The sequence below is a fragment of the Morchella importuna genome, assembly GCF_003444635.1.
Source record: "Morchella importuna strain M04M26 chromosome Unknown Morimp01GS011, whole genome shotgun sequence".
In the NCBI taxonomy this organism is placed as follows: Eukaryota; Fungi; Ascomycota; class Pezizomycetes; order Pezizales; family Morchellaceae; genus Morchella; species Morchella importuna.
The window spans coordinates 386,052-413,553 of NW_025763408.1; the positions used below are offsets into that span (position 1 = coordinate 386,052).

The following is a 27,502-nucleotide window of genomic DNA, read 5'->3' on the forward strand; positions in this document are numbered from 1 at the left end:
CCCCGAGCGAATACATCGGAATTCGAGATAAGTACCCGTCACTGGGTTTGGGGAGATATGTAAGGAAACGATTAATCGCTATCGATAAACACCAACTCAGAACACAACATATGTATTATTATTTTTTTTAGGAAAAGAGGGATTGATAAGAAATTCAACTCAATGAATCCTGTTCTATGAGCACTATACCCAGGTCTTATTAGCCAATTCCATCACTCCATCGTTTCCGCCCCCCCTTCCAATTAGCCCCCCTCTGTAAATTAAAAAAAAAGAGAGATATCACACACCCTTCCCCACTCCCCCCCCAACCTCAGCATATCTTCTCATTGGTTCTGCTTTCTCCACAAACAGTGACTTATAATACCAAAATCTCCAGCACCACCTACCCACCCTGTTATACCTTGGTGGGTATTCCTCGCCCTCACCCGACCATCCCTGACATGAGCACTCCCAATCAAATCCCGGCATATGGGTTTCCGTGCATTGAAATTTCCAGTCCTTGCGGCATCGATTGTCCGTCTCGTAGATGTAGGCGCATTTAGACATGTCGGCGTTGCAGTGCTTAGTTATCCCCTCTTGGTGTATAATGGCACTGGAGCTGGGTCTGATGATGTAAGTGCATTCGCAGTGGGAAGTATGGGTGACGGATTGGTAGTAGCAGAAGAGGGTGAAGGGATGGGAACAGCGTTCAATGTCGTCTGTGGGCCTGAGTTGAGGAGATCGGTGGGTTGCTTTTGAGCCCCCCTCAACGGAGTCCGCCGTTTTGGCTGTAATGGTGTCTTTTCCGACTATTACGGATGAGCAACATGTTAATAATGGGGACCTGTGGTTTTGATGGAGGAGGAAGGAGACATACTAGATGTCGACGTCGTTTGACGACTGGCGCTGGCGATGACGAGGAAAAGAAGGATGACGGGAATATAAAATTTAATAAAGCCATGCATAGCAATATGAACGAGAGGTATATATATAGAGATATATGAAAGGCCAGGTGAAGGTGGAAACTTGGTTTTTTATAACTGATTGTTGTGTCAGTAGAGTTCTCAATCAAGGTTGATCGAATCTCGGTTTTCCCCACTTGTGGATACAAAATTCTAGGTATTACTTGTAGAGACACAAGAGTACTCTCGATCTCTGTTTCAATGCAGTGAGATTAGAAATTGATCGAGGAGGAGGCTATACTGAAGTGTAATATGTATTTTGTACTGACATCACAGTTGTTGTGCAATGTATCAATACATATTCCCGTTGGAATCATCATTATCGCAGCAGATATCCGCACGGCGCACTTTCCGTGACTAAATAGAGTGGTTTCAGAACCTAAAAGGTTCCGGCGAAGAGAAAAGAAAAGGATGAATGTGTACGCACATGTGTGTTGGACACCGACCTTTTTGCCATGAAGATGCCATTTCCCAAGAGAACTAACTCATTGGCGAAATCATACTCTTCTATTGCATATAGATCATGTGCAGAATTTTTCCATGATACCACCAATATCATAATGGAACTATGTAAACTATAGAGGATGATATAGAGGAATATATTGACCAAAAAGAAGAGGACGGCAAAATTCTAGGATACCCACTGCAGGATACTCCTGCTAACAGTGTTCCAGTTCTTGGCTGGGGTAAAACCTAATAGATATCCCGGAGAACCGAGGAACGAAAATTAAGAAATCATTTAAGGTCTTTACTGACGAAGTTATGAACCCATTCCCTTGGTAGTGGTGATTAGGCTAAGTATTAATCGTGGTAAGAGAGAACCGTAATAGGAAAGAGGGCTAGATACTCACGATTTTGGGCCCACGATGTTCTCAATTATGTGGTATATAAAAGCCACTACTAGTAGGTCACGTTACTCACTACCAGATGATATGCTAATTGGCATTATACATGAAGGCCCCGTGGCAGTCTAGGCCTTTACCGAAATAGACCAATCTCCAATCCACAAATCCAAATTCCGAGACTCTCCAACTTTTATCAAAGATCAATGCCATAGATCCGGCAGACCACAGGCTACATATGTATCCATATATGGAGTAACATGTGTAGGCGTGTAAAACAGACCAGTGACTCCGCTCTTCTATTTGATATTAAGCTCGAGGTATCCATTTCCTTATTATAGCTGTATCCGGCATATATACACAGAGAGGGCGTTGTGACACGTCGTTACTCTTGATGTTTTAGAGACTGGTTGTTGATGGTTTTGTTCAAGATATAATTTACCGTTCCTTTCTCCAAACCACGATAACACCCTTGTCTCAATGTACTGGCTCCATTTGCTGACAGGCCCTACCGTTGTCTCGCCACCAACCATCTCCAACATGCTGTGCGCGCTTAGCTTTCATGTTGGATATTTTCTGTCCTAACAACATCTGATCCGCTGGGAGATCGAAATTACAAAGCGCTGTAATGTAGGTACTTATGTATTAGGACGAACTTGGGACGCCCCACCGCCAGTTGTTTCCATCTCTCCCAATGTGGCAGGTATATGAGAGGATTTCATGCTGTCCCTCGGGCAATTGGATGTTTTTGGTATATACCCCATGGGGTGAGGGGTCTGTGATGAGTGGGCTGCCTACCTAGATCACTCATATTTGCTACATGTAGCTACATGTAGACAAACAAACTGCGAATCGATGCTGCCTTCTTGATGCAGGTATCCCCGTGGTGGAGTACCGGGTGCAATATAGGGTGATGCGATGATCGCCGGTCAGGGTTTATTCAGCAGGCTAGTAGATTACCGAGAAATAGGATAGGTCGATAGATGGGGAACTCAAGTAGAGGGATGGTATGAAGGAGTTCCAGTTAGTAGATACCAAGAACTTGGTGTAGTCTAGTGGGTGCACTCATGAGAGCGCATCATAGGTGGTCACTCTCCAGCTAGATGCCTACTAGCTAGAGTACCTACGCTCGCTAGGCTCTTCACACCTGGGTATTTTTCCGAGACAGATGCATATCAGCACGTCGCAACACGCCATATGTGCGCTACTCTCCTTCACCTACTACACTCTATAGATCTACCCACACAGTGGTCCTGCGCCTATAAGATCTCTAACCAACTAACCATAGATGGAGAGAACCCAACTAATTCCCTAAACTCGGTGTTGTTCGGCAAAGTAAGTACTATCTAGAACCAGGATGTCGGAGCCTTTTGAGCCTGTACCTGTAGAGTGGAGTAGGTAGGTAAAATCATCACCCTTGCCGGCCGGCCGGACTTTTGACTAGAGATGGATGATGATAAGGTACGGGGTGCAGGATTTAAATGCATATGTCAATCCCATAGGAAAATCCTCATGCCCCACTATGATAGCATGTAATGGTGTGGGGAAGAAGAAGAAAATACCCACCTTATCAATGTCGCCTCACCTCACCTCACCTCGCCTCGCTCAGCTCCTTATTTTCTCTCTCTCTCCTACTTGTACACACCTTGCATGGCCAATTTTTCTCAAGGTCATGCGACGTCACTCGCATCCCTCCCCAACCAAACCTCAGCTCGGTATCACGTTCATCGGCATCCATACAGTCAACCGTGTTCAAGTGAAGACTTGTGGCATCATCATTTAGGATATACTACCAGTCTCTATCAACTGTTATCTTCCTAACCATCCCCATACACACCCACCATGCACCTGCACCTCTTTGATCAGACGAATCGGCACATCAGGAACCCGATAAGATCTTACCTCGATCCAGCCCAAGCAGCATGTGAGGCCCCGCGGCCGATTGTATTCATTCTACACAGAAACCCTCATAATAACCAGCAACCCCAAATCCACCAGCACCTGCGGACGGATCGGCGTTTCTCATCAAAGTGTCCCAGAGCCGCTGCTAGTAACCGTCTCTCGGTAGTCTCTCTGGGTCCAACAGCATATTGTTTGCTTTTATCTCTATGAGGTACCAACCACTCTACATCATTCAATATTGCACTGCATCATATCAGTCGATCGATTCAACCTACATACATACATGTTCACATACACATGAACCTCATCGATCCTGCGGTCCCGGAGCTCGGATTCACCACCTCCCGACGACGCCGGCCGGAGCTGCAAGATCCGCCCTAGCATGCAGCCCCCGCAGTTGTCGGGTGATGCCTTGTATTTTTTCACGAATAAAAATCCATAGGCATCTTATTTAACAGTTCCCTCCCTTCAGATCTTCTTTCTGCCTTATTTTGTCAACTCAAATACATAAGCCACGCATATGTGCTGGCCATGGTCTTCATCCTATCTTGCCATCACCAATATCCCAACGAACGCCATAATGCAACAAATAATAAAAGAGAACAAAAGAAAAGAGCAAGAAAGACAACAATCAATACTACAAAGAAATGGATAGCAGCAGAAGTGGTCAAGATTTACATGTCAAAAGAGGGGGAAAGAAAGAAAGAAAAAAGCATGGCGAATATGCTAACTGTTCTAAGGGGAAGCAGATCCGGTTATGATATTCGCAATTTTAAGAAATCGGTACGAAAGAAGGTCTTTGCCGACGAAATAACACGAAAAAACTGAAAAAATAAATCCCTTGACTACAAGGATTACTCAGTTACGTTCCTAGACCAGGCAGGCAGATGATATGCCTAAACGACACCCAAAAAAGAAAGAGAAATAAAGAAGGAAGGGAAAAATACACAAGCACGAAAATAAACCTCCATATATTTGATTTGTTATATAAAATCAAATCAATCGTGTGCGCCCACATTCAATGCAATCGATGCTTTCTTCCGCAAGCCGAAAAAGCTAGTCCGATGTTTCGCCTTTGCTTCTTTTTCCTTCTTCTTCTTATCCTTTTCTTCTTTTCCGGCGTGCCCATTTTCAAGCATCTCTCTATCGAGTTCCTTTACCCGTTCCCGTTCGGGTTCATTAATTTTGTTTAGACCTCCATTCGTCCCATTCAGCTCCCGGTACTCGTTCGTGGGTGGAAGCAATGGGGACATTATCGATGTTGGTGTGCTAGGTAATGCCGGGGTGGCTTGCAAGGGGGGCATATCTCCATTCTCGTAGGAGAAAGATGCATTCCGTTCCCGCTCTTTCTTCCCCTTGCCATCACCTCCTAGCCACTTTGGTGGCCCGCGAAGACTTTTGCTAGTGGAACGGAACCGATTCATGCCAGCGTGATAGCTAGTTTCTCCCTTCTCTTTCTTTTCTGCCTTCTCTTTCTCTTTCTCCTCCCGCTTCTCCTTCTCCTTCTCCTTCTTCTTGGTCTTATGGCCCGGTGTACCGGGTGCGATTTGATCAGGAAAATCAACGGGTGCTCTCCGATTGGGATCAGCAGGGATTTCTGTGCTCATCGTGGAAGGGTTCGAAAGATTCAAAGGAGGTAAATGGTTCTCCTTCAGTTCTGCGCCAACCGACCCTCTGCTAGCATGTCCATTCATATGAGCGCCTACGACCGGTGATTTTAACTTTGCTTCGGCTCTTGCTGCGTCGGCCGCTGCCCGTGCGGCTTCTTCTTCTTGCTGCTGTTCCGCCCACATTTCCCTTTGAACCGCCTCCAAGGTTGTTTCTTGGTAAAACAAGACGTACGCACATGCCATTCCGGGACGCTCACCAAAGAAGTTTCTCACATAGGCCTTGTCCACTGGCTCGACGAGCTCATCATCAAAAAGCAACCAGCCCTTGTCCTCAGTCTTGACTATGGCTACATAATGTCCATGATATGGGCCACCGCCAATGTGAACCACCACAGCGTATAGTTCGTACAACCTATCCTGATCGTCTGCATCATCTGTCGTGTTGAATAATCTCAGGTGATAGGGGTATACCACTCGGTAGTGTAGCTTCTCGAAACGTTGCGAGGTTTCCATGTACTTGAATCGTTTCAAGTGCAACGCAAGAACCTTCGGTAGCCGCTTAATCTTCATCCGCTTCTCGGCTTCCTGCAACCCCCCACAAGTGTCACAGTGAAACTTGTTGCGTTCACACAGCATTTCCGATGCGGAGAAGTTCCGCAGGCACGATGTCACCGACGAGTTCTTCTCCAGATCGATTGACAGGTCGAGGAACGGTTCGTTTCGCCGTGATACGTTCTCACAAGTGAGACATTTAGTCTCGGAACTGATGAGACCTTCAAACAGCTCATGAATCCAACCAGCCGCTGATGCAGAGGTCATAGATGCCGTTGAAGCAGCGGAAGACGAATTTACAGGTGTCAACGAGCCGGAAGATTGCGATGCGGGCGCCGCCAGGCTTCCATTTCTTAACCCATTCTTCTTCTGGTAGTCGTCAACGTTCTCTATGACCTGATTCAAGACAAAATTCAGAAACTCGTGAGCGTCCTGGTGTTGCTGGCCACTGAACATATCATTTTTTCTCCTTAGAATCTCTAAAAACTTTGCAGGATTGACAACCCCTGTTCGCGACTCATGTCCCATGATGGCCTCAAAAATATCCTTCAGTCCAGAAAATAAGTTCTCCTCCATACCATATGCAGCATTGTTTGATTGATCAACGTTTAAGACAGGGCCGTTCAATAACGCTTGTTTCTTTTTCGCTTCTGGTGTATCCTTAATTTCGCCCGAACCCATAGGGTTATTAGTCAAACTAGCTGCTAGCGGCAGGTGTTTCTGCTTTTTCAAATCCTCTTTCCCTCCCGCAGTGGGCCTTGGTATATTATTCCGGAGAAGCCCGGTTGGGGAAGCCGGGGTTGATAATGCAGGTTCGGTGCTGACCCTCGCAAGTTGTCGCGCGTTGTGTCCCCCGGATATGCTTCCATTGGGTTGACCGGGAAGCTGAGATCTGTGGGGGAAATTGACGACACTTTCTCGGAAAGGTTTCGAGTAGTATAGACACTGTAGAATTGAATTGCAGTAGCTGCGGCCGAACAATTAGTTAAAAGTCAATCCCAGAAGGCAATGAAAAATGCATTTATTGTTCCATACCAAGTATTTCCAAACTGCGGTAGAATAAAAGGTGTTAGTTGAACAATCCTTTCTTCATATACTGGATGTGGGGCGTACGCCAACTACATTCTCCATCCCAAAAAACTTGTCGCTACCATTAAGTCTAGGGGGTCCATCTTCTACCAAGGCTTGTAATCCGGTTGGTGGAGGCTCAGCTTTCTGCTTTGTGGGCGAATTCAACGCGGGTTGGTGTGAACTCTGCAGGCGCACATCAAGGGGCGTGTCAGCACTTTGTAATTTCTGCGCGCGGTGACGAAGGCCTGCCGTTCCCTCCCTTCCCCCACAACCTCCATCAGCCTCACAGCCTTCTTTCTGAGCTCCATCAAACCTTGCGGTTTACCACCGTTATGGGGTACAGGTGCGATCGCTAGGAACCAGAATAGAAATCATGATAGACGTGATACGGGTAGGGAAAAAGAAAGAGGGACGAGAGGCCGGGGAAGGGGAAGAAGGAAGGTAAGGAGGACAGTGGTTGGAGCAGAACGTAGCGAGAGAGCGGGCCAGGAGAGGAATTAAAACTGACCGCGCGCTCCATCCACGGGAGGTTCTTGAAAGAGTTCAACATCTTGAGCGGCGAGTAAGTGCCGTCTGGCTACCTATGAGGGTAGATTGTTTGGGGCGTGGTTCTCGTGTACCGAAGGTTGTAGGGGAACGTATGTGTTGAAGAAAGGATGCCTAGTCACTGTGAGGGAGAATGTCTGTCCCACTATGCTTTGTCTTGGTTTTCTCTTTCTAATATCTTGTTCTGTTTCTCAACACACTTGGGCGGGGATTTAAGACTAGGAGTGGGAATGTAAGGAAGAAAAGTAGGTCTTGGGAGGAGGAAGGGTGGTGGCTGTCTGCTGGTGAAAACGGGATTTTTACTGAGCACGTTTGTGTTAGACAAGAAGAGCGGTGGTGTAGGAGGAGTGCTTGATTTGATGCCTTGCACACAAATTTCGCGGGCAACGTTTAGGCGAAGGTTTGGGTAAGTGATAGCAGCAGGACCTCAGTAGGGTGAAATAACGAGTGAATGGACGAGTAGGAGGGGGAGTGGGGGCGGCAGCAGTTAGGAAGGTCGGACAGCCGCAAGTCCGTGGGTAGTAGGTTATTGGCAATCTATCTACGGTCTGGTCTGTCTGTCTCAAGGGATGACAGGTAATGTTTTTATTGTCTGAGGGTTCCCAATGGGATGTGTGATTTTCGTTGCAGAGGGAATAAGTAATGGCTTGATAAGGCTGGGGGTTTTACTGGAGGTGTATTCAAGTAGAGGTATGGGCGGTGATGTATTGATGTGAGGGTGTGAGGAGGTTGGTAGGCAATGAATGGATGGATGGATCTAGGTAGAGTATTGTATTGTGGGGAGAAGGAGGAGGGGAGGGAACCCTTACTAGGGGAGAGACTCGGTGTATGGAAGGAAACCTAGAGTACTCGGATGTACCGAGTCAGTTTTCGCCGGTGATGCACACTCGTGTGTAGCGTCAAACCAGACATGAACTTCTCGCCGGCTACTATCCGGGCATATGAATGTTTGTTTTGTCAATTGACAGTACCGTGGCTCGAATTGTCCCCCAATTGTCCCCCGAGTGCCCCCCGATATCTATTTTCTTACTCAGTCGCAACTGTACACCACGGAATGTATCACTACCACCACCATATCCATGGCCTTGATCCGTTCTTCATCCCACCCCCGGATGACCCGCCTTCCTGCTTGGCTCTCTTCCTTGGCCTACCCATACCTACATATGTAAGTATAAGCCAAATGACGGCTGTCCCTGATTCTGATTACCAGCAGTCTCATACCTACCTATTCCGAAGCGGCTCTCAGAGATCACGAATACACAGCCTTCTGGTTTCCCAGTAAATTGAGCTACAAACCTATGGGTATCACAGCTAGCAGCTCGGGGGATCTGAACACCATAATTAGCATTTCCCCATACTCACGACCCCATAGTTACTGGCTATCAAAGAAGAAGAAGGAGAATCAGCCTCCCAGGGCAGAGTGGTTTTCGTGGGATCCGAGGTGGAGAGAACCCCCCGTCGTTCGCTCGGAACTCCGCCCCTCCACCTCTTCCTCCACATCCGCACCCTGCACAAAATGGTTACGCATCTCTTGTTTCAGGGCTTAGGTTTATCAGACCCTCTTACTAAACTTTGTGGATCAGCCTAAAACGTGCCGTTAGTAGCCAACTGGAATCTGCGGAGGAATAGCACTCGCGTGGCGTTGACAGGAAAAGTCCCCCTTCCTTCCTTCCATTCCCACAGCGCAACATAAAGTAGAGTAGACTCGTAGGTACACTAAAGAGTAGAGTGGGTAGAGTAGGTACCTACATGTACATACATAACCCTAGGTAGGCACGCTCTAGGGACCTCCCCGGTTCTAGGGTCTGTTACACACGTGTGCTGCGGGTGGATCTAAAGGGATCCCCCCCTTCGCTTTTTCTACCTATGGATGGTGCGCGTGCAAAACCACCTTCGAGTCCATGATCACCAAAAGTCCAACCAACCATAATTGACATCATTCGTCATTTGTTTCTCAAGGAAGAAATGATGACGGTGAGACAATTTCCTATCGGAGGTCAATGAATTATGGTGAAAAACGTTACACATACACAGAGACGAAGGGCTTAGTCAGGATACATGAGGGGCCTTGTGGGAGCAGTGCCATCCATACCGCACACAACACCTTGCCTATCATATCACCATCTAGCACATCACCAGAGAGAGACAGGAGAAGTGGCTTTTTGGTTGTTTATCCTTTTCTGCCTATGTGCTTTTTGGCGTCTACGGCTGGCTGGATAGCTCTACTGATAAACGCCGCCTCCTGCCCGCCCTGCCTAATCGACCACAATTGAAATATCTTGCACCATGTGCATACATTTAACGCATTGCCCGCCCCCAGAATCGTACATAATAAAAGCCTTTATTTCTCCCACCTTCATTCACCTTCACCAGCAATCTACGCAAACAAAAATGTCTCTCTCGACGCAACACTCACCCACACCGACCATATTCCTTTCAAGGATTATCCATACACAACTGTTCTTTGCAACCTTCTAGCGTGAGTTCCACCCCCGGGACAGGGACAGACAGTCCATCCCACATGTGACGTAGTTTAGCCGATTACCGGTGGACGGTGGTGGGTGGAGAGGGGAATTGATAAGCTATCGTTGAATCTGGGGTGGTTTAGCTCGCTCTCAATCTTCACCAATGTCTGTGGTGAGCGGCGGCGGGGAGGGATGGGAGATGTTGGAGAGGGCATGCTACTCCGCATACGATTTCAGGTACATCGACGAACCTGCATACATTTCTCTTCCCCTACAGCTCCGCTCTGGCATAAAGTATTCTAGCAGCGTCCATCTGCTCATACATAAACGCGCAATCCGACAAATCCAGAGTAGGGTACCAAGCCATCAAGCCATCAAGCCATCCTTTTCGGAGGTTCTTGGTACGGTACAAAACCGTGTTTTCCACCCCTGCCAGCCCCCTCACGCCCCCCTCAACAATTTTTTTTCAATTTTCCTACATACGCCACAACCCACCACACCGCACCGGGATAATCACCCCGCAAACCCGACCTTGCTTTCAGGTTTCGCGGCTGTTGATGGCTCTGCGGCGGAGATGCGGCGGCTAAAGGGTGGAAAGAACCCGAGAGACTGGAACAGATCAGAAAGTCTAATAAACGCAGTGCAGTAAAAGCACTGCTGATGCAGTGGGATGGGTTTCCGGGAGATTTTTACCCTACTTTATTCTGTGATTTCCGAATACTGGGAAATATCAATCCACGAGAAATGCTTAGAACAACCTCCGGTGAGAGCTTTACGGTGCCAAGAGGACAAGAACCCCGATGGATGGATGCTGGAGACGTCAAGTTGATGATCCCCAACGCACGATCCACAAGCCATTTCACTGGCACAACAGGAGATCTGCTACAGCCCACCACCACACCACCGTACCGCATAGGCACATATGTCATATAAGATGAACCGTTAAGATGGAATCATTGTCGCCTCCCACCCACAGTGTAGGCCTCTCTACTCTCACACATGTACAAGTATGTATGTGCTAATAGAAGGATTACTCGCCATAATCCCGCCCGTTTTAAGACTTTCTCCCAGGCCTACAAAGCGGGGTAACAAGGGGTCCGCAAGGGAGGTTTCGAGTGATTTTTGGGAAATCCTGGCACTGGTTTAGCGAAAATACCAGGCCTTAATTTGTAGCTTAATGGCGGTTGACCGGTTGGTACTACCTATATTTGTGCTTCATAGGAATTTTGGGAGGTACGACTTGCTGTCCGGGTCACTGTACCGAAGATAATATATCTACAAATATATATTTTGCGGGGATCCTGACATGAGCATAGTCGCTTGTTCCTGAGCGCATGGCGAGTAACAGGCATATTGATTATACCACGAGCCTTTTACTCGATCTCGTGGTACGGTCCGATGGGCATAAGATGGGGGTAGATTGGAATGAGAACCCCATATGTACCAGTGGTGGCTAGCTCCGGGGGTACTCATTCCCTCAAAAATATTTGAAATGTCTCCTTTGGAAGACTCACATTGTCCCAACGTGACTTATCACACGACAATATTCTCTCATCATTTGGCCACCCAGAGAGGAGTACCTACAAACCTGAGCTGAATCTTGCAAATGGTAAAACCACAAAGTATATCTATCCAGCTAGACGGAAACGCATATGATCACGTCAGTCCGCATACCCCCTAAAAACCTAGGTATTTCCACTTCCCCATGATGGTCCCATTAAATCAACCAAGCCGCATGCATGCGTAATCCGTTGAGATTAATACCCCAAAGAAAGAAAAACATCCCAGCGCAAGGCAAGAAAGCAAAAAAAAAACAGGGCCTGGTTATCGGATCTGGAGAGAGAGAGAGTGGTGTCACACAACCCTAACCCAAGGCAAATAACTTGTGTAGTCTGACAACTATCTACCTTCTGGGTCGGGTGAAATTTTCGCGAGGTTAGGGATCCTGAAACTTGTTTGACACAAAGTTGTGGGTGCGGTTAGCACTTTAATTGCAGGGTTATGAAACTCTAAAGATATTGTCAGCTACCCACGACAACGACATGCGTCTTTTTTTTTTACTGCTGCTGCTATCGTCTAAGCTATCGAGATAAGGATAAGATAAGAGATGACATGACTTGCGGGACAATCAGTAGGAGGTACATAGGGCAAGGCAAGACTGCACTTGGGGCAAAGGTCTCAGTCAGTTAGTCAGTTAGAGTCTGAGCGGCCGGGCAGATCTGCAGAAAGAGCAAAAAGGTTATTTCGACCTCAGCGTTACGGATTCGATTTCTTATGTAAGCAATAGGTTGATTGGTTGCTGCGTTCCGTCCGTCTCTGACTTGCCACGTATCTACCTGCTGAGGATCCGAGTGATTGTTTGTGAATCAGCACGTTTTAGCGGGATTGGAGGTTTGGAAGTATGGTGAGTTTTCTGTCTCTTGTGATTGTTGAGCTGGAGTAGAGAGTGGTTGGCAATGGATACGATGTTAGGTCTCCCTAGAGGAGGATGGATGGGAGGTGGATATCAACTTGCCACGCGCACGATATATCTGGTGCGCGTGCATGTGGTTGTGATTGCCAGCGTTGGTCTGGGCAGAAATACTGACATAAACGACAGGCAATGTTCTAATGTTTCGGTATTGTTCGGTGTTCTTTTTGGATCCAGTAGGGTGAATACATGTACCTGCTGAATGTTCAACCGCCCCAAGTACATACCTACGTGCGCTTAAATATATGAACGTGCTTATAAAAACAGCAATTATATCGCACTATGTGACTTATTTAATCAAGAGCGATATATGTTTACTTAACATTGTGCTGTTTGAGTAAACACTGCATCTGATTGATTGATTGATTCATTTAAGACATGCAGCCTACCGGCTAGGTACAATACTGCATCTATATCGATTAACTAAACCCCCACGTTCTTAAGAATAGTATTCAAAAAAGAACACGTCCTGTATGCTTGACAATTGATTTGACAACCTTGATATCTTTACCAACGATTCCCCACCGGAAGCAGGATTTTCATTGAAGCATTTACTATACAATCGATCAACGCCCGACGAATAATTAATTACCACTACTTAATTAGTTCCATAATATACAAATACCAGAGTGAAGTAACCAAGTAAGCTGGCTTCCAGTCTAGCGACTGCGATATTCGCTTGCCTATTTTTTGTTCTATATCCTAGTACATTATATATACAAGGTCTCGATGCAAAAAGAACCGTTTTTCGGCTCTGGGCCGGTAGTCGCATATACTAGGGTTAAGGTTAAGTATTCACTATACTGAGTTTTATGCACCATGTACCAAAACCCTCCATATCAGTAGAACTAAATCATTGGGTTATTTTTGGTGCTAAAATGATACCCTCCGGCCACCTTATCGATTTGGTTCCTATAAACCTTGTACCGCGTGTACCCGAGTATGTGTTCAAGATATCGTTACACATATATCCGCAACTGTCTCCAATCAAATGGGCTTATCTAAATATGACGTTCCCAGGGATGTGATTAGCTTTATCGGAAAGAACCGTCTACACTCCACGGGTTTTTCATCATGAAACTCAGATAGAGACCACTCTGGGTCGCCGAACCAAGACCTTGAGAAACTACACTCAAGGCCTGAAACCCCACATCTTTTCCCCCTATTAAGTAGTTGGGGATCTTTGGGCTTTTTAGTGTATTATTCTAGCTAAGATTCGTTCTGGCCAGGCCATTCGTGAGAGCTGCAATAATAACAGCTAGTATAGTCCATAAGCCAAGCCGACTCGTTTCTAAATCAGAGAAACATCTCCCATAATTTATCCATAATAGAAATTCTATATGAATATAAATTAGTACCCCGTTAATTCTCAATGCTTGGCAGGAGGATATCTTATTGTTTTGATCATTGACCGCCGACTCGAGCTATGATTGATTGGTTGACTCATTCACGCATGACCGGCTAGCTTATATACGAGACTGCCTCGAAAGCCCGAATCTTATAAGCTTGTTTTCAAAATAGTTGAGCCGGTCCATTAAACCTATACAGCGGCTCAATTAGAACTAGCTCGTGGACTACACGAAGCTACGAGTGTAAGCAAATGAGTCGGCCCGTTGAATTAAAAAAAAGCCATGAGTGCATGACGGGATTTATAGATTTCTGCCCGTGGACGGGTAGCGGTTACAGAGGTTGAGCATATATAAAAATCCTCAGAGGGGATGCTAGGGAAGGAGAATTGATCTCCACCCCATTTTGTAATTCTCAGCCTGTCTAGCTAGTGGTTGAACTCAGGAGTCTATCACACTTCTTCTAGTTATCTGGACGTATAGGCGTAGGTAGAACCAGGTTTCCAAGCAAATCAGGAGGAAATCCAACCCATCTTCAGAGCTTTCTGGTCTATGCTAAATATCAGTCAGCCCTCGTATTCAGTTTCTTGTTAGATTTTTGATATGGAACTATAACACTATAGTTCTTTACTGTCGGTGGTTTATTGTCGATGAATCCCAGGGTTGGCCAATTAAGACCAGTTCAAAAAGGCAACAAACTACAAATTCCACCATTGCCGAGAGGCGCTTCCTCAACTTGCCAAGACACCTCCCTCAAACCCTCTATGAAATCCTCTCTGTCGGCGAAAACGGGGCTTGGCGTCACCTTTCCGCCTCTATATAAGGCCGTCTTCTTCCATACTCCTACTTTTCTCTTCAGGGAAGCAGCTCCCTATGGTCTCACCATTCAGAGTTGCTCCCTCCCCCCCCCTCCGACCTCCTATTCCTAGCCCCTGTTAGGAAGGACTAAGAGGGCTACCTTCCTCCCTCCTCCTGCTCCCCTTCTGCCCTTCCACCCGGGCAAAGACTGGAGAATGGGAGGGTTACCTCCCTCTACCTCCTTCTCCTACCCTCCCCAACAGGGCAAGGAGTGGGAAGTGGGAAGGTGGAGAGAGGTTTCTGCTTCTGCTCCCCGCAAGGAGGGGGGGGGGGGTAGAGAAGCCCAGCCAGCCTCTTCTGGTCCTGTGGGAGCTACGGCCCCAGAGGACTAGGAGGGGCATGAGCCACGTTGACACCGTCTCTGGCCTCTCCTGGCCTTCGGGTCGGGATGGGCCCAATAGGAGCCCCGCCCCCCTTCTGTCTCGGCCCCTCTTGGTCCTTCGGGATCAGGAGGGGCCGAGTTACGTTAGATCCCCCCCTCCCCTTCTTCTCTCGGCCTCTCTTAGTCCCCTCGGGGCCAGGAGGGGCTTTATTTGCGTTAGGTCTTCCTCTCCGTCCCCGTTCCTGTCCCTCAAGGAGGGTCTCAATCAATCTCTGGGTGCTGTCCGAGGGGTTGAGTGAGATCTCACCCTCTTTTCTGATCTTTCCTTCCTTTCTTTTGCGTTTTGTCTTCGCCACGCATGTACCGCCACTCAGCAAAAGTGTTCGTGATTTAGTTTTAATGTTACTGCGCGGTGGTCCGCCACGGTTACATATGGAGAAATGTCTCACTCCGAAATCGGAGTCACGAACACTTTTGCAGAGTGGCTGTATGTATGCATGCAAGTGGGTTTCCAACTATAAGAACCCCACCCCAGCTGATCCCGTAAGTAAGCATCTCTTACGCCTGTAAATTGTCTGTATTAAGGTAGGTGTAGTTAGTGAAACGTTTGCCGTCCGTGGATGGATGGAATGATATTCTTGGGTGACATATATATTTAGCGCCAGTAGTTTCCGGTGTGAATTTTCCCAGTTTTGTCTTTACTGGTCACTTCCGGGCTGATATATGAAGGACTGTATATATATGTACGCTGGAAAATTCAGGACCAGTGTTCTCGGCTTTCTTGACAGGGCCCACCCCCAGGAACGTTCCTGAACCGGTCATATCATAAAATGGACGCCTCATAAATATTCAGAAGTTCAATCAATCATTATATATAGGCCAAAACCGGCGTTTATGCCCAGATATTATCGATACTCTGTGACCAGCTCCATGTAATCATGGGATATCACTCGGTTAACATGTCCAAGAGGTGCGGCGCAAATTTTTTTTTTTTGTTTAATTCAGGTGCGGCGCTGGATTTATTTCATGCTCTGTCTTGTGAGAGTATGAACTCGATTAGTATGGTAGGTCGTGGTTAAAGAGGCGATATATAGTACATGGGTGGCGAGAATGGGGAGAGAAGGAGTTCGATAGATACGTCAAAAGGGAATGATACTGATGGCCCGAAGAGAGGTCGAAAATGAGGCCGAGAATGAAGGTCCAATGAGGAGGAATTGTTGTATCTATAGCGATAAAGCTTTTATGAGTTAACCTGTTGGAAAATCTAAGGACGAAAGATTCGAATACAATATTTGTAAGCCATGATGAATCTGTAAATGCATTATCAGCCATGATCCTATACATTTTAGGTTTATTTTTAAACAAGGTCGAGGGATGACTAAACTAAGACGGATGAATTAGGTGCTACCACTCTCCGCACATGTGACGAAACACACCGATAGCAATGCCCCCAACAAGCTCGTGGCCGATCGATGACTTTGGACAAACACACACAGGCCTTCTCTCCACTATACCCTCGAAAGCAGTCCCTTACTATCCAGATCTCCGAGAGGATTATGAGGATAAGGGGCGAATCTGGTAGATGTGGTGTATTGATTAAGATACACCAGCATATATAGTCTCGTCCCCAGAACCATACCGCCTCTCGCCAGGTGGTCGTGGACTGTTTCACGCTGGCGCGGTCCGGAGAAAGTTTGTACCGGGCCTTTTTAAGGCTCAATTGCTACGCCAGGAAGCCCGCCGAGTAATCAAGAAACCCGACCGGCCGCTCCGCTAAAGCAACACCGGCCGCCACGAAAAAGCCCATCTGGCATGTTCTTAGACGACTCACGGGCTAAGTTGTTGCTCCAGACCCTACATACTAGTTCACAAATTAACCGCAACCTGGAAAACACCATAATATAGGGTCTAGTAAGGAGACAAACATCAGCACCATTCGTTTTGAAAGAGATTGGGTAGACGCCAACCTATCTCCTGGGATAGACTCAGAACCGACGTATACTCTGAGGCCGGTATGCGGTCGGGTCCCCCGGAGGGGATACGGAAGCTGTTCTGATGTATGTGTTGAGGAAATCTCAGAGTTTCCGATTGTGAGTACAGACATTATTCCATCGCGCCATCCGAAACCGGTGGTTGAAGATATTGCGTATATATGGATAGTATAAGTTTCGGTAGGTTAGTCCAGAGGGGACGTTTGTAGGTGGAGGAAAAGCGGGGATAGATGCATGCAGTGTTATTATAGTGTTGATTGTGGTCAGTCATTATTGCGGTGGTGGATGTTGTTAACAATTGCATTGTTGAACGTTTTATTATCTAGTCTGGACGTTTCCCCAAACTATCTGTACTTTTGTATTAGAGTTACATGTAGCTTGGCCTCTAAATATTAATTGTAACTACATGTATAAAGAGAGGGCTTTCACCCCTCTCCCTTGTTTCTACTCATCTGCCCATACAATACATTCTCTGCGTTCTCGGTTCTTCACTTTGCTTTACAAAGATCATCTCTGAAAACGAGTAGGTCCTCTGTCAGTCAGTTATGTGATTCATTGAGGAGTTTGCGGTAATGTCTATTTCTTGTTAAAAAGGGCCGGTCCTGCATAAACGCAGATAAGTGCGCTGCTCTTGTAGGACATTGCGAGGACATACATGTATATACCCTTAACCTTGGTGAATAGTACTTGCCATAATAGAGGAGGCTAGCCTATTTAGGTATATGTTGTTATGGGATCACCGCATGTTGGCATTATGATAAGATTGTAGTCTTGAGAAGAGCATGGGTTCTCCTCCTCTCACTCTTACATTATTGGGGGAAGTCTTATTCACTACAGTACTTCATCTTCATGCAGATACCGAGGAGCGACAGATCGCAACCAAATTCAATGAATGCCAAATCTACACTCACATTTATAGCGAGCCACAATATAGGATGAGATGTTACTACATGTATTCTCATGACGTTGTTGGCCCGAGCTTAAAGAGCACATGTCATTACCACCCCCACTAGACCACCCGGGCTAGTCCGATCAGACTAGCCCACCCACTCCCCACCCACTCTTAGCCTTCCATATCATAGACTATCACTCACACGCCCCAGGCCCCCCCCCCGCGCCCCACGAGTGACAGCCCATGACCCCGACAGCACTCCGATATGAAACGGGAGGCTTGGCGACTCTAATCCTGTACCACCCCACATGGCGAGGATGTTTTTTTTTTTCGTTTATAGAAGCTGCAACAGAGGCCTGTTTGGGTAGGTGTAGCCTTTATTGTGGCAGGCCTAACAAGATTGGACGATCATGCTGGTTGGGGTAGCTGGCTAGAGGGTATGTTTGGAGATTGATGCTGATACCGGAAGAGTGAAAAGAGAATAGCAGCAGAGAGATTGTGGGGCGGCCGCCGCTCGCGATAAGCTTGGAGAGAGGGGGGGGGGGGGAGGTTACGGCGTTACGGAGTAGACTTTAGGGTTCGTTCCATGATGGATGGTTTCGCTATTCCCTCATCAATTGATTGGCACGAGCATGAGTGCTGCTACTTACGGTTGACTGAGGGACTGGACGCCAGGGTGTCTTAGTAAGAGCGAGAAATTTTGAATCTATTGTCTTTTTTGTGCCCGTATCGTATGTCTCCGCCTTGCTCACTCTCGCGAGCGAGCGAGGCAGGGCACAGTTTACAAAACCCACCGCGCGCGCTGCAGGGATCATTTCCCAACCAAAACAGAGCAATAGTGTGCAGCAGCAGCGGGTTTTGTGGGTGCAGTTCGTTAGAATGCATGAATGAGCTGCTGCGCCGGGCACAGCAGCAGCATCTAGCAGCGGACGGAGACGCTCAAAAAGCAACAAGTGACAGTTATAATATATGTAATAGTAACAGAGTAAAGAAAGAAAGAGAATGTGTGAATCATGGCATGGTTTGAATGATGGTGCTGAAACGACCGAATCCCCCTGGTTTCAAAACCGACCGATCCGTTTCGGCTCGGGAAGGGGAAGGCGGGGTTGCGGGGAGGGGGTTTGCGTAGTAGGTCGCGGGTTGCGGCGGGTTGGGATGTGCGAAACCGAGTGCGAAGGAATTACATACATAGATGGCATGCTGTGGTTACACCTCTACTTTGGACGTGGAGACGGGTACATGTAGGTGGTAGTATGAGGTGGTGATGAGGTAGGTAGATTGTGCTATGGTGGCAGACGTTTTTTTGCTTTTCATTAAACATCACTCGGAGGGAAGCGATGGAGGTTTTAGTGGTGGGTAGCGGTTACGTCGGGTTGGCTGGCAGGTTGGTTGGCAGCAACCCCCCATCCCCAGCAGGTACAGGCAGCTGCAAAGAAGGAATGCCCTAGATCGACTAAAAATGGGCTGTGTGGTGGTGGTGGTGGTGCACCACTAAGTAAAGGTTTCTACTCTACACGGGCACCGCGGTGGGCCATGGTGGTGCACCGAGGTGACTACAATAGAACTAGACTAGAGTAGATTTCTGCCCCAAGACACTTTACTGCATACAATCATCCCTCTTTGAACGCATCCCCACACACAGCAAGCAAGCAGCAAGCAAGCAGCAAGCAAGCAGCAAGCAAGCAGCAAGCAAGCAGCAAGCAAGCAGCAAGCAAGCAGCAAGCAAGCACCGTTGCTAAGTAGGAACACGTATGTGTTGTTGCCAACGCATTCATAAAACCAATTCTGCTCAGCTCTGGCAACCAATTTCGCTCTCAACCTAACAAATCACAGCCAATAACTGGAGATGATGCGATGTCATGCACAGTACCCCATCCATCCGTCCATCCCTTCATCGCAGCGGAGTGGTAGTAGTAGTCAGCACGGTGGCGGCTCCCAAGGGGAAGAGGGGGGGGTCTCTTTGAGTAGATACATAGATAGGTAGTTGCTTGCTCTTCTTTCGATGCTTGTTTGTTGCAAGGTTGCAGAACAGAACGGAACAGAACAGGACAGAAAAATCTACAGATCACCCCCCCCCCCCCCCCCCCCCACGAACTCGAGAAATCCAGGCAAGAAGCCAAAGAAAGAAAAGAAAGAAAGAAAAAAAAAAACAAGATGAATTCAGATTCAGATGAAAGCTCCTATGAGGACGACTCGCCGCCCAACTTTGCCTTTTCACCCGACTTCAGTGTCCGTGCCTCGCCAATCGTCAATGGTGGTGGTGGGCGTGGGAAGCGAAAAGTAGGCCTCCCGTCGTCGCGATACCACCAGGTTCTGTCGGCACGGGGATTAGCAGGTGGAGGAGGAGTAGGAGGAGGGGGCTGTTTGGATGCTGCTGGGGAGATATATTCGGAGCACCCGCGAAAGAGGAGAAAGGGGCCGCAAACCAACACCCCCGACAACTCGACGTCGACGTCGTCGTCGTCCGATCGCTCGTTTGCGTGCCCGTACTACAAAAACGATCCGGTAAAACACTCGAGCTGTGCCGAGTGGAATAAGAAGGATATCCACAGGGTCAAGTATGTTCATGTTCCTGCTCGCTCCCCTCACGGGCCTTGTTTCAGAAACCTTTAACCTGCACAATGAAATGCTAACCTGCAACCTCCACCGCCAATTGAAGGGAGCACATCAAGAGATCGCATCTGAAGCCTATCCAATGCCCGCGATGCAGCGTCTACCGCGCCGGCGATAACGGACAAATCAACATCCATCTACGGGACGGGGAATGCCAGAAAGCAAAGACCGTCTCCCTGGTGGAGAGCGACGTCCTGAAGAAGGCAAAGGCACTCGAGCGGAGGAACTTGAACTGGCAGCACATCTACCAGATACTGTTTGGCTGTGCCGAAAGCGATATACCATCTCCCAGTAAGGAACCTCCTTCAACTTCCCTCCTCCTCCTCATCCTCCTCTCCACCCCGCTCTCTCCCTGCCCACAAAGGATACAAGACTGAGTTCAAGAAGTTTGGCAGAGTAATATCACACCACCGACACCGCCAACGATAAAGCTTGAGTCATCACCACTGCTGGGAGCCTACTGCACCGACATGTTTGAGGCTCACCTGAATGAAGAATTGAACGACTTTATAGAATACTTCCAGGAACAGGTCCCCAGACTTGTGCGGGAGCTATTTCGCGAGTACCAGACCCTGAAATTCAAAGCCGAGTGTCCCTTGTCTAGCGGGGGTGCCGGCACTGTGTGCAACCAATCGGGCGCCCCACCCCATCCCGGCGCTTCCGCAACCCACCACAACAATAACATAAACATCAACAGTGCTACAGACTACGAGCAGGGTCCCCGCAAGCCAAAGACAACAGCAAAAAACAGCCCCAAGGAGCAAAGAAGGGCTGAAGAGGCCGCCCGGAAACCGACCGAGAATGTCGCCCGGAAAAAGCAAAATGCCTGCGCGGATGTGGCATCATCACCACAACAACGCCCGGACGCTAGGAAGATTGCAACCGACGAAAAACAACAGACGCAGCGGGGAGATCTACTGAGCAAGGCCGACGAGGCTGGCCAGAAGAGACACACGCCTATCTCGCCTCTTACTCCTTCAACCCACCAGCAGCAGCAGCAGCCGCCTAACATTGCCAACCCCACTACCCCGCAGGAGCAGGTGTTTGCCAATAGAAACGAGGCGCCCAGAATGCACGATATCCCGTCCCCGTACATACAACTCCAGCACACCCACGACACCCTGAACCAGAGCTTTGCATCATTACACGACGGCACAAGTAGAGGCATCATTCCAGACCACGCTGCCAGAATACTACACGAACCCCGGGTCACGGACGACAACAGCTCACCCGTGGTCGGGTTCGGGGACCTTGCGCTGAACAATGCCAGGGATGATGCTACGAGCGGTGAGGTAGAAGAGGTTGGGAGCTGTGATCCGGCGATGCTGTGGGTGCTGGATGCTTACGATTGGAGGTTCTGAGAGGATTGCTTTGCGGGCATAGTAGGTTTTCTCTGTTTGAGGGTTGGGTTGTGTTGGGTTTCTTTTTTTCTTTTTCTTTTTTTCTCTTTCGGTCGGGGCGGAGTATTACTTTAAATCTTTTGGTTTTTTTTTTTACATGATCCATGGCCATGATATGATATCCTGCGACGTTTTTTTCTTCTCTTCTTTTTTTTTCTCTTTCGGTTGTTTCTTTTACGATGTTGATGATTGACTGAGCTTGAAATATTGGCTTTGTGTTTTATACCTGTATATAATCGGCCCTCTCCTCTTCACTCCACCATGGGCCAAACGATTCCCACTCCCAATCATTCTTCTTCCTCTTCTGGCTGTTTTGTTGTTTGGTGTGCGGTGTGCGGTGTGCGTGTGGATATACATCTTTCAAAAAGCTTAGCGATAGTTTTTTCATTCTGTTTTTCTTTTTTCATTCTGTTTCTTTTAGGTTATGTTGGAGTGCTGTCTGTCCCATAGTTTTGATTTCTGATACATTTCCTCCTTTTTTGCCAGCGGTTGCTCTTTTTTTTTTTTTTTTTTGGCTTTTTTGTTGTTTCGGGGACCTTGTTTTTATAGCGCAGCGCAAATAAAATAAACACGACGATATGAGACCAGACAGACAGAACACGTAGGTACACACATACATGTATGTAACTGCACGCACCGGTCACGGGATACCACGCCACACGGGATAGATCTAGGCCTGATCCCGGAGGATGATTGGGCCCCGAGAGTCAAACAAAACAACCCTGGCTGTCTGACAAGTCGGAATCGGGCGTCCGAGTGATCGCTGGTGATGGGGCGTGCCGTGTGTATGTTGGCAACCAGACCGCCCCCATGCTTGCCGCCACAATGTGTGTCGTGTGTGTTGTGTGTCGGTGGGTTAGGGTGCCATTGTGGGTTGTTGGGGGAGCCTGTTGCCCTGGGTGGCCAATTGGTGGATGGTGCCCTGATGGTCATGGTGACATTGATTGCGGCGGGGGAGGGGAGGGCGGTAGTATATATACCCACGCGTGCTGCAACCCCCCGAGTAGATTGAGGAGGGGAGAGGAGAGCAGGAGTCAGCTAGCTCCCGTGATTGCAATGGGGCCGGCCCCGTGACGTGGCAGTAGTTGTAGTGTCAGTTTGCTATCGAGGTCGGGCCTCTTATCTCTCTGTACATAGAGGGAGGAATGTGGATGAGAGCTGTGGTTGGAAGCGTCGACATTGGTGTGAGGGAGAGAGAGAGAGAGAGAGCGAGATGTGGTTGGAAGCTAGAAGTGGAGGAGGTTGGTATGTATGCGGGTTGTGGTGCAGTCAGTGGTGGAGGCTGCCGTTGCCATTGCCATTGCCATTGCTACTGCCATTGGGGTTGCCGTTGCTTTCCGTTGCCGTTGGAGGAGGTGGGATGGGGTTGGGTTGGGGCGGCCGGGCAGCCTACCACCACCAGCTAGAGCTAGTGCGGTGGTAGTGGTGGTGGGTACTATTATTACCACCACTGCTACTGCTGCGTTTCCGAACACGACCAATATTGCATGGCATGCAAAAAGGTGGATTTGGCGCTTTTTTGTATGGTACACAATATCAGTCGTGCTCGGAAACGTCATGAAATTAGTAGTACTAGGTATTGGGACACGATTGCCCTTTTATCGTTAATTCTGACTTGCATATCCCGGCGGTTCCAATTTGTAGAGTACCTAGAGTAGAGTAGCATGCGATGCGCAGGCAGGAGACGATCAGTCCCAGTCCCGCACCCACCACCACAGCTTGCTGCACGACGGTCTTGGCAACGACACGCAAGATGACTAAACACGCCGAGTGACACACCATGACGCGCATCCCTGTCTGCCTTGACGTTTGACGTCGCTCCCCGTGCGCTGCTGCCTTGGCGGAGGCAGCTTAGGTACGGCGCAGAAACAGGGTCTGATGAACATAGAGTACAGCTGCACGCTCGTCCGCCGTGGGTTTTTCGGCCCCGGGCAGTGTCTCCAATCATCCGAGCGGTAGGTATTCTCGAGCTAGGTAGAGCAGACTGGTAGATATATTCCCTGTTTCAGATGGAAATCCGGTTACTAGATAGGTCCTAGATATGTACATGTGGGTATTATCCTCAGATCAAACGCACGCGCATGGAGTTATCGGTCGGCTTTAAATTTTACTCTACCAGGGGTTGGAGTGGTGGGATGGGCTAGGATGCATGACATCATTGCCGTTGCATCCGGTGTTTGGGGTGCGTGAGATAAGGGGGGGGGATCTGGGAGTGAGGAGAGTGTATATAACAAGAATCTCGAAATCTTCACTGTCCCAACTCTCGCGACTCGTTCCTCTGTCTCGTTTTTTTCTGATTTTCGTTGTTCATATACCCATTTTCCTCTCTACACTTTCTCTATATACTCTAGATCCATAGACACGAAAATGCCCGGCCTCACCCTCCCCGACCCCGCCGTCTTAAAAGACCGCCGCGCCGCCCAGCTCTACCCCTACGCCTCCGTCTCCACCGACGAATTCAGCAAAGCGTCGCACGCCGCGCAGCGCACCGCCGGCCCCATCGCGCTCTACTCCCCCAAATACTACGCAGCCTGCACCATCGGTGGTCTCTTCGCCTGCGTACCTCCCCCCCCCCCCCCACCACCACCTCCTCCTCCTCCCTCCACAACCCCCCACTAACACACCCTCTAGGGCCTAACCCACGCCGCCGTCACCCCGCTCGACCTGATCAAATGCCGGCGCCAGGTCAACTCCAAGCTCTACCCCTCCAACCTGCAAGCTTTCCTCACCATCACACGCACCTCCGGGTTACGCGGCATCTTCACCGGCTGGTCGCCCACCCTCATCGGCTACAGCGCGCAGGGCGCGCTGAAATACGGCGGGTACGAGTTCTTCAAGAAGACGTACAGCGACGCGGCGGGCGACGCCGCGGCGAGTAGGTACCGCACGGCGATATATCTGGCCGCGAGCGCGAGCGCCGAGTTTATTGCGGATGTGGCGCTGTGTCCGTGGGAGGCGGTCAAGGTGCGCATGCAGACGGAGGAGGGGGGCCCGATCCGGGGGGCGCTGCAGGGGGTGAGGAGTGTGCTGAGGAGTGAGGGGGTGGCGGGGTTGTATAAGGGGTTGTATCCGTTGTGGGGGAGGCAGATTCCTTGTTAGTAGTAGCCTTCCTTGTGTTTGTGTGTAGAGTGAGTGTGTAAGTGGGTCGCTGACAGTAGTGTACTGCGGCAGACACAATGATGAAATTCGCCTCCTTCGAAACCGTCGTCGAAGCCATCTACACCAAGCTCCCGGGCCGCAAAGACGACTACGGCAAAGGCGCCCAGGCCGCCGTCGCCTTCACGGGCGGGTACATCGCGGGCATCCTGTGCGCCGTGGTGTCGCACCCGGCCGACGTGATGGTGAGCAAGCTCAACACGGGCGGGCGCAAGCCCGGCGAGGGCTTTGGCACGGCGGTCGGGAGGATGTATGGGCAGATTGGGTTTGGGGGCCTGTGGAATGGGCTGCCGATGAGGATTGTCATGGTCGGGACGCTGACGGGGTTGCAGTGGCTGCTGTATGATGGGTTTAAGATCTTTTTTGGGCTGCCGACGACGGGGGGGCGGAGGGGGAGAAGAAGTAGTGGGGATGGGATGGGTATGTTGGGGGAGTGGATGGGTGGTGGGCTTGGGTGTTTTTGTTCTGCTCTGTTCTGTTTTGGCTATGTAGAGATGATTTCCTAGTTAGACGGGTGCTGTGTTAATTGAGCGCTCCTCCATGGTAGAACTAGATAGAGTCCGTCCCGTCCTTAGCTGTGACAACAAAAAGCAAAGCGTTCCCTTTCTTGTTCCCTTTCCCTTTCCTTTCCTTTGCTTTCCCTTTGCTTTCCCTTCCCTTTGCTTTCCCTTCCCTTTCCCTCCCTTCTCTTCTTCCCCCACACCGCAGCCAACAAGGGCCCCCCCGCCAAGCCAAGCCATCCGCACCTCACCTCATCTCGCCTAGACACACGTAACCGCAAACCCCACCAAGCAACCAAGCAACGCAACACAACCAAAACACCACCACCACCACCACCAAAACATCACCACTCACTCACGACTCACGATGGCAACAATGGCCGCCCCCGCCCAACCAGCACAAACCGACCCCCCCGCCCCCATCGACGCCAACAAATACCGCGGCGTACCTCTCCCCTCCCCCTCCCTTCCCCCTCCCCCCCCCCCATTCCACCACCAACTAACACCCCGCGCACTTCCAGGCCACCGTCGAAGACCTCGACCTCCCCCCCGCCCTCTCCATCACCCCCACCACCCCCATCGCCACCGCCCTGGCAATGTCCTACGACCGCGACTACTCCCAACTCACCGTCATCTCCCCCAGCACCCGGTCCCTCCTAGGCTACCTATCCGTGCCGCGCCTCAAAGCGCTCCTCGCCTCTCCCACATCCGGGGTGAAGGAGACCGACACGGTGGATAAGGCCATGAATCGCTTTGATAGGAGGAAGGGCGTCAAGGTGTACAAGGTCATCACGCCCAGCACGGGGCTGGAGGAGCTGGAGGAGTTTTTGAAGAGGGAGGAGTTTGCGGTGGTGACGGATGCGGGGAGGAGGTTTGTGTTGGGCGTGGCGACGAGGGGGGATCTGGTGGAGTTTGTGAGGAGGAGGCCGGGGTAGGTGTGTGGAACGGGGAGCGGGAGGGGAGGTGTGGGGGAGGGACTTGCACTTGGATTTGGGAAGGGGGTGGAATTGGGAGTGGGAGCGGGAGAAGGGGACGGGTGTTGTAGCTAATGATATCGAGAGAGCTTTCTCTCTCTCTTAGACTTGCAATTGGGGCGTTAGTTATGTAGACTTCAGAGCTACTCCCTTGGCTTTTATACACCGGTCGTAGCCTCTATCTTCCATCGCAGTCTCCGTAGACATAGTGCTGGCTCTGTAGTCCGATATCAAAGCACCCACCCCCCCCCCCCATCAAGCTCAAACATAATTTCTCCCCATAAAGCACACCCATATAAAAGCCCCCAACAATAGCTATCCCTGAAACAACTGTAGCTAGCTATATGTAGCATGGTCGGATCACAGATTATCACTCGACATTGATATATCTGCACCAGACACCAAGTCCCATTTATCACCCAGGAGTGAGTGGATAGCTAGTGAAGTCATCCCATGCCCCTATTTCGTCTCGCTGTGGGTGTGAGGTTGGGATATGTGAGCATGGGCTGGCTGGGGTGGATCATGGGGTGTCACTCGGTGGGAGGTGGCGAGCGTTTGGTTTTTGTTTTTGTTTTTGTTTTTAATTCATTAATTGCATGGCGAGCGTTTGGTAGTGGGTGGGCTTATTTTTTTTTGTTTAATTCATTAATTGCTTGCAACCTTACAGTTATGGCAATGTCCCCTAAACTACCCATTCTCATCCACCGCCACTCACGTGGTGGGTGGGCTTAGGTTTTTGGGGGGCTGTGGTGTGGTGTATGGCTGGTCGGCTCGTTGGTTGGTGTAGCGTAGATAGAGTCGGGACTGGAGGAGTGTGAGTACCCTTTGTTGTTGTTGTTGTTGTAGTGGAGTATTGTGGTAAGCTACATGTATTAGATATATAAGTCGTTGTGACGTATACATGTGATTGATGGCTGTGCTGGGACTGAGACCGTTGATTGGGGTGTTTTTAGCTGCGGGCTGGTAAGCTATTAATGGCCGCGGCTTTAATTCGTAGGTTTCGAGTTTGGTGGCCATATTGGGGGGGTTGAACGGTTGGTGGCACAATTAA

General features: G+C 49.3%; 5 protein-coding genes across 5 annotated transcripts; 3 read left to right on the forward strand and 2 right to left on the reverse strand.

Annotated features, from left to right (window-relative positions):
- Positions 1-566: 566 nt before the first annotated feature.
- LAJ45_04538 (uncharacterized protein) lies at positions 567-940 on the reverse strand (the record flags this gene model as incomplete). The annotated part of the gene is made up of 2 exons (XM_046114118.1): positions 567-788; positions 857-940. The coding sequence occupies 2 exons, from the start codon at positions 938-940 to the stop codon at positions 567-569; spliced, it is 306 nt and encodes a 101-aa protein (XP_045972640.1).
- A 3,743-nt stretch (positions 941-4,683) lies between these two features.
- Positions 4,684-7,468, reverse strand: LAJ45_04539 (uncharacterized protein; the record flags this gene model as incomplete). The annotated part of the gene is made up of 4 exons (XM_046114119.1): positions 4,684-6,814; positions 6,883-6,896; positions 6,961-7,101; positions 7,427-7,468. 4 exons carry the CDS (start codon positions 7,466-7,468, stop codon positions 4,684-4,686), a joined length of 2,328 nt encoding a protein of 775 aa, XP_045972641.1.
- A 12,494-nt stretch (positions 7,469-19,962) lies between these two features.
- LAJ45_04540 (uncharacterized protein) lies at positions 19,963-21,782 on the forward strand (the record flags this gene model as incomplete). Its single annotated transcript, XM_046114120.1, has 3 exons — positions 19,963-20,366; positions 20,519-20,712; positions 20,809-21,782. 3 exons carry the CDS (start codon positions 19,963-19,965, stop codon positions 21,780-21,782), a joined length of 1,572 nt encoding a protein of 523 aa, XP_045972642.1.
- Positions 21,783-24,188: 2,406 nt separating this feature from the next.
- LAJ45_04541 (uncharacterized protein) lies at positions 24,189-25,483 on the forward strand (the record flags this gene model as incomplete). The annotated part of the gene is made up of 3 exons (XM_046114121.1): positions 24,189-24,380; positions 24,453-24,915; positions 24,993-25,483. 3 exons carry the CDS (start codon positions 24,189-24,191, stop codon positions 25,481-25,483), a joined length of 1,146 nt encoding a protein of 381 aa, XP_045972643.1.
- Positions 25,484-25,853: 370 nt separating this feature from the next.
- LAJ45_04542 (uncharacterized protein) lies at positions 25,854-26,412 on the forward strand (the record flags this gene model as incomplete). Its single annotated transcript, XM_046114122.1, has 2 exons — positions 25,854-25,922; positions 25,999-26,412. 2 exons carry the CDS (start codon positions 25,854-25,856, stop codon positions 26,410-26,412), a joined length of 483 nt encoding a protein of 160 aa, XP_045972644.1.
- Positions 26,413-27,502: the final 1,090 nt, after the last annotated feature.